Source organism: Peromyscus californicus, unplaced genomic scaffold, assembly GCF_007827085.1.
Source record: "Peromyscus californicus insignis strain IS unplaced genomic scaffold, ASM782708v3 Scaffold_3__1_contigs__length_106647218, whole genome shotgun sequence".
NCBI lineage: Eukaryota > Metazoa > Chordata > Mammalia > Rodentia > Cricetidae > Peromyscus > Peromyscus californicus.
In genome coordinates, this window is record NW_026294551.1 from 27,263,478 (window position 1) to 27,283,839 (window position 20,362).

General features: G+C 54.6%; 1 protein-coding gene across 1 annotated transcript; it reads left to right on the forward strand.

The window, feature by feature from the left end:
- The first annotated feature begins 239 nt into the window (after positions 1–239).
- Ngfr (nerve growth factor receptor) lies at positions 240–18,680 on the forward strand. The gene is made up of 6 exons (XM_052756764.1): positions 240–423; positions 6,667–6,808; positions 10,047–10,406; positions 13,890–14,142; positions 15,760–15,920; positions 16,519–18,680. Exons 1-6 carry the CDS (start codon positions 352–354, stop codon positions 16,821–16,823), a joined length of 1,293 nt encoding a protein of 430 aa, XP_052612724.1. The 5' UTR covers positions 240–351; the 3' UTR covers positions 16,824–18,680.
- The last annotated feature ends 1,682 nt before the right edge of the window (positions 18,681–20,362 follow it).

Below are 20,362 nucleotides of genomic sequence, written 5' to 3' on the forward strand. Positions count from 1 at the left end.
ACTGAGTACGTGGGACAGACAGCCCGCAGAGAAGCTGCAGCCGGGCACACGGGCGCGGTCTCCCGCACGCCTCCCTTGGCTGCTCCGGACTCCCCACCCCGAAACGGCCGGGCGGCCGGGCGGGCGCGGTTCCGGAGGGGTGGGGGGAAGCTGGGCGGGCTGGGCGGGGAGGAGGCGGGGCTGCTGCACTGCCTTTACCCAGCTGCTCCCGCCCGCCGGCATCTAGAGCGAGTGGAGCCTCCGCCAGCTCCGGCGGGCAGCAGGCGCTGGAGCGCAGCGCAGCTCAGCGCAGCCCATCGGCCCGCAGAGCGGACTGAGCTAGAAGCCGAGCGCTGTGGCCGGAGGCGAGCGATGAGGGCAGGTGCTGCCTGCAGCGCCATGGACCGGTCACGCCTGCTGCTGCTGCTGCTTCTGCTTCTAGGGGTAAGTGGTAGCGGGAGGGACGCCTGTTAACCTTTTCCAGGAGCCGAACCCCAAGGGGATCCGAGTGCCACCACCCAGGAAACAGAATAGGACGTCTAGGTCCCAGATGCTGGGAACGGGTGGCGGAGGAGCTGCGATGCCATGGCCCACAGGGGCGCTTCTAAGCTTTTGGGACTTTCAGAGCGCAGAGGCGACCCGGTCCCAGGATAGAGATGCGGACAGGACTGTGACACCGATGCTGGTCTTTGGTGCTGCTGTTGCTGCAGCTGGTCTTTGGGTACTGCGGTGGGGACGGTGTAGGGTACTGGGAGGGGTTTCTCGGAAGGAGGTTTGGGAATTACGGGAGCCTGGGTTCTTTTGACGACGGCATGTGAATTCTGGGATCTCGAGAGGACTTTTCCCTTTAGCATCTTAGTCCTTGGGGAGTTGTAGGACAGAACCGAGGAGAGAAAGGAGGGGGATGAGAGCGGCGCTAGAGATGTGAGGGGCTAGCGATGGAACAATGGGGGAGGCGGCTGGAGGGACTGGAGGCAGAGGGGACCGGGCATGGACAATGGGGACCGGCCAGACAATGAGGGGGGAGGGGCGTCGAAGGGAGCGATTCGGGAGTGGCAGAGAGGTTGAAGAGCGAGAAGTGGGCTTCAAGGAGGGCAGAAAAGAAACTGCCACAAAAGAGGTAGAGAGATGGAAAGCGGTGCGTATCCTAAAGTGCTCGGGGCCCCGCCTGCCTACTCAAGGACAGTGGGATGAGGACAGCCCGGACACAGACGTTTCCCGCGTGGGTTCCAGCGCTTTCTCGCGGCCTCGCCCAGTCCGGGAATTGCATCTGGGCATCCCAGGCTGGGAAGCGAGCGCCCACTTCACTGGGACAAATCCGGGAGAGACAGAGCCAGCATCCCCCTACCCCATCTGACGCCTGCCGGGTCTAGGGATGCGGAGCGCTGGGACGCTCAAGGCGGTGACGGTTCCCGCAGAGCACAGCTCGGGGAATGCACCAACTCCAGGCGACCCGCAGGGGGCACTGCGGGGTGCGGGATTGCTGTTAGCAGCTGCGTGCGCGCCTGGGGCTGTGCACTGCGCCCCTTCTAAGTTAAGCAGCCCGCCCCCCCCCCCCCCGCCCCGGCTCTGCGCCCTTCGAGCTCCTTCCGGTCCAGAACTTAATAGGGTCATCATCCCGCCCACACCTGGCTAGGCTGAGACAGTAGCCGCTTGGATGCCTCGGATTCGGTCATCAGGTCTTGCTAAGAACCCGAGTACTCTGGGTATTTCTGATCAGATCTTAAGAAAGGTTGGCAATGAAAGTGGCATCCTCACTCTTCCCTCCACAGTTTTCTTCATCTGAGCACTGTGACCCCAAAGCTCCATCTTACTGATAAGGGAGGCAGAGACTTTTGAGTTTAAACAAGTTGGCCAAGATCTCACAAGCAAGTTGGGCCAGAGTCCTGTGGCTGGATGGACCCTCATCTCATTCCAGCTCTGTGCTCTCTCTACTCAAGGATGCAGCTTGGGGTGCGGGGTCAACTTCACAGCAGGGATGGGGTGACACCATCTTAAGGGATAGGCAGAGGTGGAATCGAGAGGATGGAGAACCTCTTGAAGGTCGGTTTCATCCTCAAAGCCCAAACCTGGTTCCTTGGAGCTGTCAGTACCTGAGGCTTCCTCCGGGGATTTGGGAGTGGCTGCAAGGGTGTTTGTTGACTAACGTCCCTGGTTAGAGATGCCTTGGGCGCTGTGTGGTTCCGATCCTGGAGAGATGAGGGCGTGGCCTCCGGACTTGGACAGGAGGATATCCCTAAGTTCAGAAAAGGCGCGCGAGGAGGCCTCAGCAAGGTGGACCTGGAACAGAACCTTCGGACCTGAGCCCCCGGGGCTCTGCTTTCCACCTCTGCCCCAGATTGTTCGGTATGAGTCAGTTCAGCGGTCCGAGCCTCTTCCTGCGCTGCTGAGAGAGTGCTGAAACCAGAGCGCATCCCGGCGAGTCTGCTGGCGGGCCGCGCCGGTAATGGAGGCACTTTGTCATTCAGACGTCTGTAACCGGAGCCTCCGGGCTGGCTAATGCTCCTAATAGGGCTGCAGCAGCGTAGGCAGCAAATGGGCAGCGTGAGCGTCGGGGCTGGAGCGGAGGGTGGATGGTGAGGCGGCTCCCGGAGGGAAAAAAGCCTCCACCCTACCTGGCCAGCCCAGCCTAGTTCCAGCACATGGCTTCCTCCCTAGTGGATAAGTTGGAAGAGAGGACATAATAGCGTTTGTGAAGTGCCTACTCCAGGACCTGCATTGTCCTAGGTACTTTTACGTTGTATACTCCTTAGGTTCCAGCAAGGGTAAATTAAATTTAGCTATTCCCATTTTACAGGTGAGAGGCTGATCCCCAGGAAACTTAGGCAGGACACCAGGCTCCCCAGTTAAAAAACAGAGATGGCCTGTAGGAAGATGGGAGTCAAGGCTCTGGTTTTTCCTCATGCGCAGTTCCTTTTCAGCTTCCCTTTACTTACAGATCATGAAAGGGGGTGTGTGGTCCTGAACTGCCACTGGCTGGGTGGGTTAGACCGTGCCCTGTGCCTCTGAACTGAGCCACTCCCCTGCTCCACGTGGGCAGAGCCCGAGCCTCTCCTCAAGTGGAGACAAGGCAGCTTCTTAAGGAATCAACAGCAGTCTCCTTCTCATGACTCAGTGACTGTCCAAAGGGGTGGGGTGTGGGGCTGGAAGCCAATGCCTATCCCTGGGTTTGAATCTAAGGCTCTCCAGTGTGGAAGACCTCTCCTACCCCATACGCCTGGGACCAGGTTTTTGTTCTCCGAGGAGCCTTCTCTGAAGTTGTTGTGAATGGTCAGGATTGAGCCCATGGAAGCATCCATAGAAATGCAAACACTGGTGTGATTTCTGTTCCGACCAAGCACTAAAAAGCCCTGCAATGACAGAAACAGATGGCAAACGTTCTGAAAGATGGAGAAGTCATGCTATCAACTTGGAAATGAATAAATGTAATAGATATAACTATCAGGCAAATGGGTCTGTCACTTTGATACATTGCTCAATTTGGATTGGATTTTGGAGCAATTAGCCTGAACTCTAGTCACACTTTCCTGCTTGGCGGATGGCTCCTTTTCTGTTTTGACTTTCCTGGGGTCAGCCACTCATACTCCCTAAGACACGCTACTTCCTCAATAACTACCATTGACTGGACTCCTACTGTACGCCAGACAGATCTGCATGCATTGCTTCATTCAGTTCTCACAGCAACCTAGTGCAGCAGTCTTACTTGGCCCAGTGTTTTAGATAGGAAACCTGAGATTTCGGAAGAATAAGATACTCAAAATCACAGACTGTTTTGCAGCAAATCTAGGATTTTATGATAGAGGACATAAACCAAGTGCAGATGTGGATGCTGATTATGTGGCCTCAACTTTAAATACAAGTCCTGAAAGGAGGGGGGGAGGCGTGGGGAGAGCAGGTTCTCCTGCAGAGATGTTTGCCCAAAGCCACTAAGTCTCCCATAAGGACCATACAGCTCCACCCCCCAACTTACACTCTCCAGCTCTCTGCTGACCTCGGTTTAGTGGGGCATGGTACATACCCCAGGTCCACAAAGGGAACACATACTGGAATAGAGAAGAGTCATTTGTTCGTTTGTTTGGTTGTTTGGTTGGTTGGTTGGTTGGTTTGGTTTTTCAAGACAGGGTTTCTCTGTAAGAACCCTGGCTACCCTGGAACTCACAGAGATCCCCCTGCCTCTGCCTCCCCAGTGCTGGGATTAAAGGCATAGGCTACCACGCCCACCCAGCTAAAAGGAGAGTTCTGAAAAACATTGACCCCATACTCACCCGTTCATTTAACACAGTGGTTGAAGCAGATGCTGTCGTGATTACCTACTGGTAGGAAACAGAGGCAGAGAGAAATTAAAAACCTGTCTGTCACTCTGGCCCTAACTGATGAAGGACTAAGATCAACCGGAGAAGTAGAATGGGCAGTGATTATGCCCAGATGTTTGACTCAGGTACTGTTCTTCTGTGTCAGCTCCTACTACACAGACAGACAGACAGACAGACAGACAGACACACACACACACACACACACACACACACACACACTTTTTTTTTCTCCTCCCCCCTCATCTCCATTTCTCTCTGTGTAGTCCTGGCTGGCTTTGAACTGGAGATCCTCTTTCCTTGGCACCCCCTTATGCAGGGATCACAGGCCTGTGTTCACCTGGCTCCCAGACAGCTTTTTTTTTTTTTTTATAAACCAAGTCCAGTGACATCATTTTAAAGACTGCATTAGATCTGACACATCATGATTCTAGGAGAGGGACTCTTCCGGTCACAGTTGTGACAGGGGAGCAAGAAGTGACAACTGATACCCTGACAGGAAGAGAAGGGACAGGGAAAACTATCAAAAAGCTGACAAAATGACAAGAAATGTGGTCATCTGGGACCAAGAACACGAGAGCACTGCTGCATTGCAGCCCTGGGTAACCGCTGGTGTTAACAGCCAGTTGCCCCGGTGATGGAGGAACTGCAGAGGCAGTGAGCAGGGTGCAGCCCCCAGGTCACCGAGAAAGACACCGGAGGACACCAGCACACTTTTTTGCCCCCGAGGACACAAAGTTAGCCTTGCAGTCTTCTAGGCAGCTGGAAGGCACATGGCAGCTTCCTGTTCTGAAATCACACAATTATGAACATTGGCTCTCCCTACCCTGTGCCAGGGAGGGCAGGAGATAGAAGGTCAACCTCATGTCCATAGCTCTCCCTCTAATCTGGAAGGGGTGGGGATGACAGGAACACTTCCTAGAGGAAGTGATATTTAAGTAGAGCCCTAAGTGATGAAAGGAAATGGGAACAGACCCTTCTGGAATCTCAGCTCCAGAGAAAAGCTCGCCTCAGGGCTCCTGGTCTGCAGATGTTGCCCGCCAGCGCCCACTCCTACTATTGGCACCTGGGAGGAGATGGTGGTAGCTTCCTGTGCTGCCAGCATTGTTCCTACTGGGTTCATGGAGACCACGTTGCCCCTAGGGTACCACCCAGTGTCCCCCAACTTCTATATTCCCTTTCCCATCAAACTCTGGTGAGACCACAGGGTTTTGTTGTTTTGTTTTGTTTTTTTTTAGTATCTTGGCAAAGATCTGTCCAGCATGGAAGCTGTAGAGGAATGCCCAAGCAACCTTGTAAAGCTCCCTGGTCTCACGACAAGAGCCCAAATTGCTCAGCATCAAATGGGGTGTGTGTGTGTGCAAGGTCTGGAGCCTGCAGAGAAGGCTTTGGAGTTTTATTAGACATTAAGATCGTTCTTTAAGGAGCAGAAACAAAGCGAGCCTCTGGCAGCCCCTCCCTCTGGGGAATCTGGTGCTAAGTCGTTCCATCCATGAGCAAAGAAGCTTTAGTGGCAGGAATTTGATTCCCCTTTGCCCGGTTCCAGCTCTGTTCCCAGGGGCCACATGGGAGGCGAGGGTAGGCGATGGAGTCAGGCTAGTGACGGGAAGTCAACTCTGGTGGAACAGAGTTGCTGGATGGTGAGAACAGCTACTGATAACAGGCATCCCTCCCTGTCTTGGCGCCAGACTTGCCCATCAGCCTGTCCTTTGCTCTGGCACCAAGCTGTCACTGTCTTTATCTGCAGAGAGGTGAACGCTCCCAAAGGAAAACCAGGGCAGGACAGAAACCTCCAGTACGGAGTCAAGATTTGAACCCAGGCCTCTGGCCTTCTGCTCTTGGACATAGACAACTCCCTTTTGATATTTAATATGAGGAACGAGACCTGGAGAAGGACCTTATTCCCCTTTGTTAGGAAAAGGCCCTGCCGCTGGGTAATCGCAGCCCTGCAGGTGTGAGGCTTAGGAAATGGAGTTTGGGCCGGGTTTCAGCTCCACTGGCCCCCTTGGCCAGGAGCCCTGTACAAGCTGCAACCTGTCCAGCCATTGTGAATGTCGGTCTCAGGCTGCCCTCCCCACATGGTGTATCCTCAGGGCTCCACGAGGGGCTGTAACCCCAAGGTGAACTTTGCAGAAGGTTAGCCACAGAGGCTGTGACCTCACACCCCAGCAGCAGTCAAGGGCACACTATCCACGCCCCCCCCCACACACACACAGCCTTCCTTCCTGCCAGTTTTGATCCTCCTAATGCCTCCCGGGTGAGCTCATCCCAGCCCAGGTGGTTCCAATAGAAGGTATTAAGAGGGAGGTGTTTGATCCCCTGGAAGATACCCCCCCCTTCTCCTGCCAGGCTGACCCTCTGATCTTCTTCCACCTAGGTGTCCCTTGAAGGTGCCAGGGGGACATGTTCTACAGGCTTGTACACCCATAGCGGAGAATGCTGCAAGGCCTGCAACTTGGGCGAAGGTGTGGCCCAGCCTTGTGGAGCCAACCAGACCGTGTGTGAACCCTGCCTGGATAGTGAGTACAGGGCAGCAAATGGGGGAAAGGTGTAGAACGTACAGAACAGACCTTGTAAGTGTTCCGCCTCCTGGCAGGTCCCCTGCTAACCTCTGTATGGTCACCAGAAGTGAGCAGGATATGATATAAGAGGCGGAGAGATGCTGATTATATGGGGGAGTGTGTGGGCAGAGGTGGGGGATCCCCAGAGGGGTCCCCCTTTCCAGCCCCCAAGCAGAGAGGCTGGTTGGTAGAAGAGTGTGGCCAGGCAAGGAGAAGCTGATGCTCAGGCCAGCTAAAAATACCTTCTGCACTGCAGGATCAATGGTTGCAGCCTACCCTCTGTGGGTTTGGGGGGAAGGGAAGGAGAATCAAACCTGACTGCCCAGGAAACTGACCTTGGGGGATCCTGGGAGGGTGTGGCTGCCCCTCCTCCAGGCCACTCTTCTGTAGCTTTCTGATGCCGGGAGGGACAGAGGCTGGAGCACAGGGATGTCCTTACTATGGGATGGCACCAGGTGGGAACAGCAGAGGGGAGCTACCCGGCATTTCCTTCAGAAGGAAGGAGTCCCGTCTTCCAGGAGTGGTGGAGAAGGGTCACAGCTCTGTTCCCACCCTCATGTGAGTTCTGTGTCCTGTGGGACCAGGAATCTTGGTCTCTGCTGCTAGGTACCTCATTGATCTGCTGCTGCCTCTGGTCCCCAGGGCAGAGCTGCTTCCCTGTCTGCTGCCAGTGGGATCTTGCATCTGCCTGGCACTCAGTCCCCCCTCGGAGGGCTGCTGGTAACAGAATACAGAGCCGGGGACTCTGAGACTACCTGTTAGTCTAGTCTTACCTTGGTATGCTCCCTCCCGAGTCTGTCCCATCTTCAGACAACCCCAACTCCTTAGTGTTCTTAAACACATGTATTTCTATCCCAGTGCTTGTGACTTCTGTAACCCCGTCTCCAGCAGTAGGACACCTGGGCTGGATGGGAAGGCTCTGCCCCCGCCCCCCTTGGAAGGTAGTACCTGACCGGCCTTGGCTTCACGGAGTCTATCCCAAGGCAGAGTCAACATCATTGCCTGGATGTAGATGCCGTAAGCCATGTTCTGTCTCCATCCTGTGCATCCTTTCTCAGCAGCTTGTGGGTTCGGAGCTCAAGGGAGGGCCATGTCAGGAATTAGGGAAGAGGAGGGCAACAGGAACTAAGGGCAGCTCAGAAAGGGCTGCAGCAGCCTTTCCACCTCATTCCCTTCCTCTTTCCTCCCCCTTGGGTTCCCCCTGCCACACTTCCCTCCAGCTGTGTTAACAGGCTGCTTTTACAAGCCTACTTTATGGGCTGGAGACCCCAGTGGACTTTCCCTCCACCCTCAAAAAAACGTTTCCACTAGGAAGCCTGTTAAGCTCCTGCCTTCATGCTCTGCCAAAAAAGACCACAGTTTTCACACCATCCAAAACCTAATCCCAGGAGCCTTCCGGCTAATTTCTGCATTTTTCCCAGGAGCCAGCTTGCTCTTTCCATCCACTGTGACTAGCCTCCACCCCACCCCCACATAAGCACCCTCTCATTTGGAGAGGTCAGATGTCCTGCTAGACAGGTGCTTTCTGCTTTCTGTATCTCAACGACCAAAGACCACCGTCCTTACCTCTGCTCATCAGAACTCTGTGGGGGTGGGGATATTACTTCCTTATTTAGTTTTGAGACAGTTCTTACTGTATAGCCCAGGCTAACCTTAAAAAATCACCATGTAGGCCGGGCGGTGGTGGCGCACGCCTTTAATCCCAGCACTCGGGAGGCAGAGCCAGGTGGATCTCTGTGAGTTCGAGGCCAGCCTGGGCTACCAAGTGAGTTCCAGGAAAAGGCGCAAAGCTACACAGAGAAACCCTGTCTCGAAAAAAACCAAAAAAAAAAAAAAAAAAAAAAAATCACCATGTAGAGCAGACTGGCCTTGAATTCACGAACCTCCCGTGAACTGCCATACCTGGCTATTATTTTCTATTTCACGGAGAAAGGAAAATTCTCTGAAAGGTTAAGTCACAGACCTAATAAGTGATGGAGGTGAGTTTGGAAGCCAGATCTGCCTCATCCCTAGGACAAGAAAACCGGGTACCTCTGGAGGAACCGACTAGAAATGCAAGTGTTTCGGCGTCTTCTGGCCCCTTCTGTTTTCTCTCTCCTGTCTCCACTCTGCCCGGTCAACTCTTCTCCATCCTTTGCCTCACCACCGCACCCACACCTGACAGGATATGATCCCGATGCCTTTAGATGGTGTCAACATGGGATCCCACTGCAGGTCCCATTCTCCACCCCTATACTCTCTACCTTCACCTCCACGTGCCAAGCCCTCCCTCATTCCCTGGTCCTCAGCTTCTTCAACACCCTGAGCAAAGACAGCTCCTCCTGTCCTCATGATGGCACAAAGTTCTCTCCCTGGGATGGAAGGGACTGAGGGCTGAGTCCACCCCTTCCCTGATAGCTTCTCAGGAGGCAAGGAACAACCCCCCCCATACACACACACACACACACACACACACACACACACACACACACACACGCAGAGCCTACTCTGAATTTCCAGAGTTCATATGCCCTACTTCACAGTGAGTCCAGAGTGAGTTTGGGAACTGTCCCTTTATACTGCCAGGGAACCGTACATGCAAGGCCCTGATGCTTTCGAGCTCCTATCTTTCTTGCTGTCCCTGAACTGTCTTGCTCAGAGCACTGGCCCTGGTCTTAAGAGCCATGCTGCTAGCAGTTAGTATGATAAGGCTATTGGTCAGAAACCCTGCTGTCACTCCTAGTTCCTCCCATTTTGACCCTGCCACCCACCCCCACCCCCATGGGAAGAGGGCCCGAAGGACAGCTCAGGGGCTCGTGGGTGCACAGCTTCCCTCTGGCCTGTGCGGGAGGCTGGATAGGACCCACATTCACATTATTCTTTAATCATGCTGGGAACTAGGTACCGGGCTGGGAACTCTAAGGCTTGCCCAGGAATCTACCTGAACAGCTGGGACCTCAGGAGCCCTCAAGCTCTTCTGGAGTGGGGATCCTGGTCTCCTTCCCAGTAGGCTGCCACACCAGCTTCCACAGGCTGAGGGTGAGGGACTGCAGAAAAGGGAGTGGAGGTCAGTAAGAAAGCGAAGCTGAGACAGGGTAATAGCTCTAGCTGGGGCTGGGGAAGGAGGGACTCCAGCCCTGTATTCAAGTGACGCAAACACCTTCCAAGTGACTAAGTTCTGAGGCTGATGCTTCCGCTTCTGTGCCTTTGTCCTCAGGTGTGACGTTCTCTGATGTGGTGAGCGCCACCGAGCCGTGCAAGCCGTGCACCGAGTGCCTGGGCCTGCAGAGCATGTCCGCTCCCTGCGTGGAGGCAGATGATGCAGTGTGCCGATGCGCCTACGGCTACTACCAGGACGAGGAGACCGGCCGCTGCGAGGCGTGCAGCGTGTGCGAGGTGGGCTCGGGACTCGTGTTCTCCTGCCAGGACAAACAGAACACAGTGTGTGAAGAGTGCCCAGAGGGCACGTACTCAGACGAAGCCAACCATGTGGACCCGTGCCTGCCCTGCACGGTGTGCGAGGACACGGAGCGTCAGTTACGCGAGTGCACGCCCTGGGCCGACGCTGAGTGCGAGGGTGAGCGCGGTTCCCCGCAGGGCGGTGTAGGGGTGCAGGGCTGGATTGGTGAGGAAGGGCGCCCTCTAGGGGGTCATAAGGGTCCCGGCGGGCCTTCATCCCGCAAGCACCCTCTTTGAGCCTTAGTTCCCTCTTGATATAGGCCCAGAGGTGGCGATTCCAGATTCGACCTCACCGCAAAAACCTTTTCACTAAGTCCTTCTTTGGACTGACGTTGGGAAAGCCTGGCTTACTGTTCACTGGAAGAAGTCTTCCTAACTCCTCTCCCAGAGATTCCATGCACAACAAACGGTACCTGAAAAGGAGCTATAGATGCCAGAGCCTGAAGCAGGCCTCCTTAGCATGAGGCAGGTTTTCTGAACTGGAGTCGGGCTGGGGACCTACAGGAGTAAGGACCCTGCAGCTCTGAGGCCAGATGCAGGTGACAATGATGCCTGTAGCAATCCCAAATCAGATCAGCTCTGCGTGACATCAGGGAGGTTGCGCTTGGCTCTGGACCCGGTTTTGACGGCCATAGGGTTCTTGGGGTAGATAACACATTCCTCTCGTGGTGTCTGGGGAGGAGGTGGAAACATTGTGGCAGTTTAGTAAGATGGAGTTGGCTGCTGTAAATGGCCAGGTAATGAGAGAAGTAGTTTTGTGGAACAAAAGAGGAGTGGTACAGAAGGGCTGGGGGTGGGTAGGATAAGGTGGGACACGCCTGGAGGGCTCTTGTCTGCTGGGGGCTGTCCGAGCTGGGTGGGCCTGCTTTATCCAGATAGCTCACCTGAAGGAGATAGGGGGATCCTGGGAGAGGAGGAGGCACCTGGGAGCCAGGGCACAGCCATCATGGTCACTGGTGGGTAGTGTTCATCTCAGAGGGGACTGGGAGGGAAGTGGGCGGTGCTTTTCCATTCTGTCCATCAGTCGGTGGCCACGCCCATGGACCTGTTGTTCTATGAACTCTAACCTCAGGTTGTGCTCACACGGAGCAGGCCAGAGTGCCGTCTTCAGGGAGTCCCTAGTTTTCCTGGAGAGGGATGGCCTTTGGCACTGGTCCAGTGAGGGGAGCCCCACAACCCAGCCCCTAGTTCCTGGAGGGAGAAGACAGCCCCAGCTTTGGAGATTCTGATGGAGGCGGCACGGTTTCTGCCTTCCATCAGCCTCTAGCTGAGTAGAAGATACAGGTCCCCTGTCCTTGCCAGGGGGTAGGGGGGGCCCAGGTCCTGACAACCAGCCAGAGCCTCCCCATACCCAGACTTAAGCTTGCTCAAGTAACAGAGTGGAGAAGGCTGGTAAGCCGCACTGAGGACCTAAATATGTTTGCAGTGTTCTTTATTGAATAGGTGGAGAGGGATGCGGTGGGGCATAGGCCCTGGGTGGCTCTGGTGGAGATTTTCATGGGCCCCAGAAGCTAGGCTGAGCCGGGAGAGAGCTTCAACAGCCAGGCAGCAGGCGAGTGGGCAGCACAGTTCTGTGGGCAGGTCTGAGTCAGCCTGGGGTACAGGGTCAGGGGTGTGATGAGTAAAGGAAGGGTCTAGTTGGAAAAGGAGAAGACCTCGCTGTTTAGGGAGTTATCCCTTCCAGATGCCACCCTACTTTCCCAGACATCTTGGCAGAAGGCACCCTGGAGGAATGTTTATCCCTGTATTCTTCTTTCTGTTCCAACCTCCGAAGGGTTAAATGTTAGCCCGGAGGCCAAGCATCCCTTTCAGGAAGTGGAATTTGATTCTTGCGTTGGCAACCCCACTCTAGTCCAATGTAGCATACTTTCCTGCATATACATTTCAGGTGTCAACATGGTGACTCACCCAGCCTTGGGGCAGATGCCCAGCCCCCTTACCACATTGATGTTTCAGAGGGGTCACCTGCTCCCTCTTCCTCCTGATAGCTCCCATTCCGGAAATGGCTGTCAGGACCTGCCAAGGGCTTAGCGGGTCGGAATGCTAGGGGACAGGGCCACATCTGGATCTCGTCTCCACCCCCATCAGAGAGGCTGGAGAGGGTGAGGGAAGGTGTCCTGGACACTCGACACTGTTTTCAGCCTTTCTCCGAGGCTCCTTCATTTCTATACCCCTCATCCACCCACGTCAGCATCAGGGTCAGGGCTGTCAATCTGAACTGAGTCATATCTACATCCCCGGGGCTCAGGCTGTACCCCCAACTGGTCCTGTTACCCTAGTTCATCACAAGAAGGCTCTAGGATCCAACACCCAGACAGGACTGTCTCTTCCACTTCCCATGCCCCCCCCTTCCAGCCCTGTCCAGTACTGGGATGGGGGAAGGGTGGGACTGGGCAGCAGATGGCAACCTTCTCCCTACTGCCAGCCAGATGGATTCCAGACTCACATCTGGGGGCCTTACCCCTCAGAAGGTGCTGAAAATGGGGCCTTTGAAGCATTTCTGTCTCGAGCCGGGGAGGCCCAGAGGACTAGTGGGCAACTTCAGCTCCAGCTTGGGTGGGCACAATGTAGCCTGGGCGGGACAGAGCTGGGTAGCAAGGTGTCCTCCCCTTAACCCCGCTAGTATGCCTGCCCCAAGCGTGGGAAGTGAGAATGGACAGGACAGGCTGCTTTGCCCAGACAAGTATCCCCCAGGCCACCATCCAGAACCCACAACCCCTAGCACTGCCTTTGGCTGGGTGGCAGAATGGAAAATCCCACCCACCAGTGCCAGGAGGGGCCGGGGCCTCTGCCAGGAAGGCTGGCAGTGCCCGAACGGCATGAGCAGGCCTAGATGGGTGGCCAAGCCCAGAATTGCTCCTTCTGAGGCAGTAGGCAGTGCCTACTTTACAGATCCTCCCTCCACCAGCTGTCTGCTTCCTGCCAACAAGGGTGCCAGCTGTCTGACCCAGTCTTCTCTAGGTGCCAGGGCCAGGCTGTTTGGGGGTCAGGCAGCACATGAAACAACATGCTGGCCACTGGACAAGGACTGGCTGGGAGGAGGCAAGCCAGTTATACTGTCCACCTCTGGTGCCAGCCTGGAGCATCTGAGACAGGAAAGAAGGCTGAGTGCCACCTGCATCTCTGATCAGAGCAGCATCTGATCAGGTACCTAAGTGCCACATCCTTCCAGAGGGCCCTGGTCACCAGGCCAGCGAAATTACATCCCTCCAAGCAACTGAGGCATTGCTCCAGCTTGAAACATCTCAACAGCTCAGGCTTCTTGGTGTGTTTGCCTCGTGCCTGGCTGCTGGACAGAGACTAGAATTCTGGTTCCGCAGCCCAAGCCAAAAAGTTTCTTAGAGACCATTTCTTTTCAGAGAGCCCATTCTCTGGCTGGGGAAAGCAAGGTTCCATACTGACATAAGTCTCTGGTCATGCAGCTCTTGCTCTTCTCCACTCACATGACTCGTGTGCACAGTCCCAGCTCCCAACCCCATGCATAACAGCCTGGCCCCGTGTGCCTGGGACCAGGGATTGGAGGCTCATAATAAGGCACTGGAGTGTCCGAGCTAAGGGGAAGGCCTGGGTAGGTCCTAACTTCTGTGGTCCTGTTCCCCAGAGATCCCTGGCCGATGGATCACAAGGTCTACCCCCGCAGAGGGCTCGGACAGCACGGCCCCCAGCACCCAGGAGCCTGAGGCACCTCCAGATCAAGACCTCGTAGCCAGCACAGTGGCAGATATGGTGACCACTGTGATGGGCAGCTCCCAGCCTGTAGTGACCCGAGGCACCACGGACAACCTCATTCCTGTCTACTGCTCCATCTTGGCTGCGGTGGTTGTTGGCCTCGTGGCCTATATTGCTTTCAAGAGGTAAGAGGGGACACAGTGAGGATGGAGGAGACATTTGCTCCCACTGCGGCCTGAAAGCACACATACTCTTTGAATTCAACCCTAAACCCATCCTCACTCACCATTTCGCGCCTGACCCTTGGGTGTGGTAGGTTGGGGTGGTGACATTAGAGAGTTCCCTTTCCTGTCCCGGCTCCAGCTCCTCCCCACTCCCAGGCTGCTCCCCCATTTCTTACCTCCTGCCACCTCTGGCTGCTTGCATCCTTACCCCCAACCCCACTCATCCCACCGTTTCCTGGGTATACATGTGTCTTCCTAAATCACCCTGGCTTTCATGTCACCCTCAAATTCCCATGTCACCCTTGGGCTCCTGTGGTACCCACATCAAGGAATGCAAGGCATAGAAAAACTCCCAGAAGGCATTTTCAACTTTAAATGGTTGTCCCATTCTCTTTTGTATTTTGTTTTTAAATCATCAAAGTAATACATGCTTTTTAAAAGCAAATGCAAACAAGACCAAATTTGTTTGGTGGTGCGGGGGATGGAGCCCAGATCTTTGAACGTGCCAAGCAAGCTTACTACCACTGAGCAATCGCCCCAGTCCCAAGACCAAGATCTTCCAAAGCAAGAAGGAAAAGCCTCGCTTTATCTCCTCAAATCCTACCCATCATGTGGGAAATCTCTTCAGGATAACACTTTCCCAGCTGTTTATACTGTATTTTTTTAATACAAACACTCACACATGAATTTTTTATAATTATATGTAGACATGGAGAGATTCCCCAATGACTCAGTGGAAACACACCGTTCACCTACAATGCACTTTCCCTTCCTAATCCCCCTCGGGAGAGCTTTCCTCAGAACTCAGATTGTCTGATCATTTACAGCCTCTCATTCAACAACATGCCTGGACCGTAATGTAGTTAGCCAGTCCTCTCCTGATGGATATTTGGTTTATTTTCAGTTTTTTTTTTGTTGTTGTTGCTTATAATTGCCAAGGAAATCTGTGTGTGTGTGTGTGTGTGTGTGTGTGTGTGTGTGTGTGTGTGTGTGTGTGTATCTGCTGCTCACATGTGGGATTATTTTAGAAGGGTAGATTGGGAAAAGTGGAATTTCTAGGAAGTCATTTATTTATTTATGTACTGTTTGTTCTGCGAACATTTACTGAATGCTTACCAAGTTCTTCTACGCCTATAAAGTATTCAGTGTGTGTGTGTGTGTGTGCAGAAAAGAGCATCATATCACTTCTCAGCCTTTTAGATAAAAAGCATGTAAGGCAGTGATTCTCAACCTGTGGGTTGTGACCCCTTGGGGTTGACCAACCCGTTCACAGGGGTCACCTAAGACCATCCACATATCAGATATTTACAATGATGATTCATAACAATAGCAAAAGTACAGTTATGAAGTAGCCACAGAAATAATGTTATGGTTGTGAGGGCCACCACAGTGTGAGGAACTGTATTAAAGGGTCGCCACCTTAGGAAGGTTGAGAACCACTGACGTAAAAACTAAGTTCCTTTGATACTTTGGAGGGCACCTGCCATGGCCCTGGCCTGGACCATGGGCACAGTTATGTTGGCCTCACTGGCTGATACAACCCCTCACCCGGAGACCTGGCCTGTCCCTGGCTTCCAGGTGGAACAGCTGTAAACAGAACAAACAAGGAGCCAACAGCCGGCCAGTGAACCAGACGCCCCCACCGGAGGGAGAGAAACTCCACAGCGACAGTGGCATCTCTGTGGACAGCCAGAGCCTGCACGACCAGCAGACCCACACACAGACTGCCTCAGGCCAGCGTGAGTGGGAAAGCAAAGGACTGGGGGTTTAGCTATGATTAGACTACAGAAGGGACTAACTGGGTAACTGGGCAGGAGAGGCTGCTGGGTGGGGTGGGGGACTTGGGAAGGGAAATGTTTTCCCCTGGGATGACTTGGGGGAATGGAGGCTTTTACAAGTTGGAGCATCCAGACTCATCAGGCTAATTGTCCCCCCTGGGGGTTAATTACTGCCCAAAGTAGCTGCAATTAGCCTCCTGCGCTGGACTTCTAGGAAACAAGTGGTTAAGTGTGTACCCTAATTAGCAGCCCCTCGCCGGGCTCTAGGACACTTGCTGCACTTGTCTGGAGCTGAAGAGCCCTGTGCCCTCCTCTGCCTTGATGATTGCTGGGGTGGGGGCGGGGAATGGGACGCTAGTGGAAAAGATGATGCCCGGAGCTGAGGGTGAGGAAGAGACAGTGAGTCAGCAAGGCCCAGGTCCCTCCCACCCAGGCCCTACCTAGGACCTCATCTTGACCATTCCTCTGCTTCTAACTTGCCACCTTGGTCCAACCTTCTACGTGCACTGGAGGAAAGAGGGCCCAGGGTTAGGGACTGACCTGCTCTTGTCCTCTGCAGCCCTCAAGGGTGACGGCAACCTCTACAGCAGCCTGCCCCTGACCAAGCGCGAGGAGGTGGAGAAACTGCTCAAAGGCTCTGCAGGGGACACCTGGCGACATCTGGCAGGCGAGCTGGGCTACCAGCCTGAGCATATAGACTCCTTCACCCACGAGACCTGCCCAGTCCGAGCCCTGATGGCCAGCTGGGGTGCCCAGGACAGCGCGACGCTCGATGCCCTTTTAGCCGCTCTGCGCCGCATCCAAAGGGCTGACATTGTGGAGAGCCTGTGCAGCAGCGAGTCGACGGCCACATCCCCAGTGTGAGCTCACAGACCAGGAGCCCCTGTCCTGCCCCACATTCCAACAACTGATGCTCTAGCCAGCCCCCACAGAGATGTCCCCTTTCCCCTGGGGTGGCCCAACAGTCAGAGCCGAGCTCCTCTGTGCAGGGTGAGCCCTGCTCCCCAAACCATAGCCCTGTTGCTGTCCCTGAGGGAGCCCTTGCTTCTGACCAAACTTCCTCTCTGGTGAGAGACGGGACCACCCCAAGCCTGTCCTGCCCCATTACCGTCTCAGGCCATTTCTCCCTTTCCCGCCCCTTAGCTGTGTCAGATCTGGGGGTTTGACACCAGAGACAGTAATAGGGGCACCCCAGAGACTCAGGCAGCACTGAAGAACCAGAGTCATGGACTCCACACTGTGAACTGGAGAACAGGGGCACTGTGGTAGGCTAGACCTTCCTTAGTCCCTCCCTCCTCCACTCTGGCCAAAGATAAAGAGGATTACAGGCCCCTCCGAGCTGAAAGCAGGTTTGAAAGCCCGTCCACACTCCCCTCTTACACACAGGCTAGAGAGGCAGGGGCTGGCTCAGCCCACCCAGCAACAGGGAGAGCAAATGGCGGCTGACAGCCTCCTCTCTGAATGAGGGCATCAGGTGTGCTTGATGGCAGGATGGAGCGACTTTCAGAGACATGTCCGGAAGCCAAGTCTGTCCCACCCTCTACCACTTCCAGGCCCCTACCCAAGCCATTGGCCCATCCTAATGGAGTCAGGCTAGGGCTTTGGTGTTGCCTTCCTCTGTCTCTGTCAGGTTTACCCACATGGCATTTGCAGGGTGGTGCATCTGTTAGTGTCCTCATTCTCGGTATAGGCCTGGAGCCAACGTTGGCCCCTAGAATCAGCCCTAGAGGTCAGGGACCAAGGACTCCCACCCCACCATCCCAATACCACACACACACACACACACACACACACACACACACACACACACACACACCCCATAAGATATCTTGCCTTTTCCATTCTCTTTTTGGGCTGAGACTAGATCCTGCTGGGGGGGGTCGCTGCCAGAAAAGCATCGCGGGGAACGGAGCTGAGCTTCATGGGGGCTGCCTTCCTCGCCCCCGGGTTTGGCAGGCCAAGGACTGCTGTGTCTGACCTGGCGTCTGTCTTCCAAGGGCCTGCGCGTGGAGGAATGCTCTCACTCCTCCCCTGCTCTCACTCCTCCCCTGCTCGAAGCCTGAGTTTGGCTGTACCCAGAAGGCTACAGTGAAGAAAAGCTGGTGGGAAAACGCAGCAAGAAAAAAAAAAAACCAAAAACCAAAAAAACAAAAAAAACAAACCAGATGCTGGCCCGTGGCCTGTGGCAGGTTTCTCCTAAGTTTCAAGGCCTCTGCAAAGGACTGATTTCCTGAGCACCGCCAGGAAGGGACATGAGGTCTCAGTGGTATTTTCACCCCCTCCCTGGCCTGTTCTGTTTTGCTTGCTGTTGGAATGAGTGGGCTCCCCCTCTATTTAGCATGAAGGAGCCCCAGGCAGGGTATGCACAGACTGACCACCACCCCTCCCCACCCAGGGTCCTCCAAACCCTGAAAAGAGACTAGCAACATTGTACACGGGTGGCGTTTTATGGACCTCAATCCAGGCACTTGGGGAGTGGGATATTCTTTGTGTATTTATTTTCTTCCCCAGAAGGTGGGGAGCAGTGGGGAGTTTAGCATGTGTTTGGTTCTGGGGTCTCTCCAGCCTTACTTTGGGTCAAGACGGAACCTCTGACCCTCCAGCTGGCAGCTTCCAGCTCCAGACCCCCTTCACTGCCCCGTCACCTTCCCCTTGCATCCTGTATAAGCATTTCTTGGGCCTTCCCGAAACCTACACATAAAACATAAATGATGGACATTAAAGAGCAAAAAAACAAAAGGAAAGAAAAATGGTGCCAGGAGAATTTTTTTTCTGGAAACACCCATGTTTTGTTGGTCGGGATTGAATGTGTAGATCAGGGTCCCTTCCCCCAAACTCTCAGCCCTTATAATTTCCAGTGTTCTAAGTTCCTGTCCACTTTTCTGTAAGTTTTGACAAGAATCCAGCAACTTCACATGTGCAGTCATGAGGTGGGTGGGAGAAAAGAGTGGGGGCCCTTTGCTCCCAGATCTCAGAGAGGGAAAGTTAAAAAAAAAAAAAACACCATGCAGGAAGCTGGCCAGCTGTGAACTTGACCAGATGTCAGAAGTGAAACTGACCACAGGGGAGCCAGAGGCTTGCTAGGAGGGCCAGGTCATGACCCCACAGCTCCCAGCCACCCACATGGCCTGTATACAAGCATACTCATACACAAGATCACACAGAACCTCTGTCCAGATGGCCCAGCAGGAGACTGGCTGGCCTGGCTAGGAGTCAGGCAAGCCCCTCCCTGGAGACTCTGTGGACAGATCCTAGCCAGGGCTCTTGCCTGCCTGGCCTGGGAGCCTTTAGGACTCCTGGCTTCAGGCTGTGCCCCTTGTGAGGCTGGTGAGGTAGGTGGTCAGAACTGCCCATCCCTTCCTGGTCCATTGTACAGGTCCTCTAGCAGGAGTGGCTTGGGGCCACCCTGGAAAGCAGAAGAAGGATTTGTTCTTCTAGGAAGAACAGCAAGCACACCTTCCAGATTTCCAGGCCAGGGAGCAGGGCCAGCGGGGCCCAGCCAAGAGTCGGACATCAGGGAGACCGGAGCATCCTTGTCTCTCCCCCACACTGACGGGATGGACAAGGAGGACGACATGGCGGTGGAGAGGAGAGACACAGATGGAGAGGAGAGATGATCTCTGCACTCGCAAAGCCTGGCAGTCATGGGGAAGACAGACCCTGTGTGACGGAGAAGAAGGGCTCAGGCTGGGGGGCCATCTTCCTACTATGGACCGACTATCCATAGTAGGAATGGGTTCCTATAATAACGAGAGAAGTATATCTGCTCCCTTAAGGGACTCTCCATTCTGATGAAAGAAATACCATCTTCACCCTAAAGGTGTCTCTGGTGGAAAAATCGAGATTCTGTCTTGTGGGAATAAGGAGGGACACAAGTCCCCTCCTCAGGGACTGCTTTCTTCAGAGAGCTGCAGCAGACAGCCCTGGCTGGCACAGAAAGTGTAACTGGGGACCTCAGCCAGCCAGCCCCAGAGAGGTCAGGGAAGGGACGTGGAAGCTGGCCCTTAGGGGTGCGTGAGGTAGGAGGCCTGGGAGGAGAAAGAACAGAGCCCAGCCTGGAGAAACAGGGAGCCTCAAGCCCAGAAAAGGAAGGGAGGAAAAGCAAGAGGGGGTAGGGGGGTAGGAGGGAGGGCCAGACAGGGGCCAGGGCTCCTGAGAGTCTGTTGAAGGGTCTGGATAGTATTCTTAGGACTCTGGAAGGATTGCAAACCCTCCCCATCCCTTCCAACACTGAGGGGGAAGGCTTGGTGTAACCTTTGCCCTTGGTATAACCTCTCCACCCCCTGTCTCCACCTCAAGGGTTAAATCTCTACAATCAGCTTCCTTATGTTTACTGCCCTCCCATGGGGCTGTGTGAACACCACCCCCCAAGTCCCCCAGACTCACTGCTTTGATCCAACAGT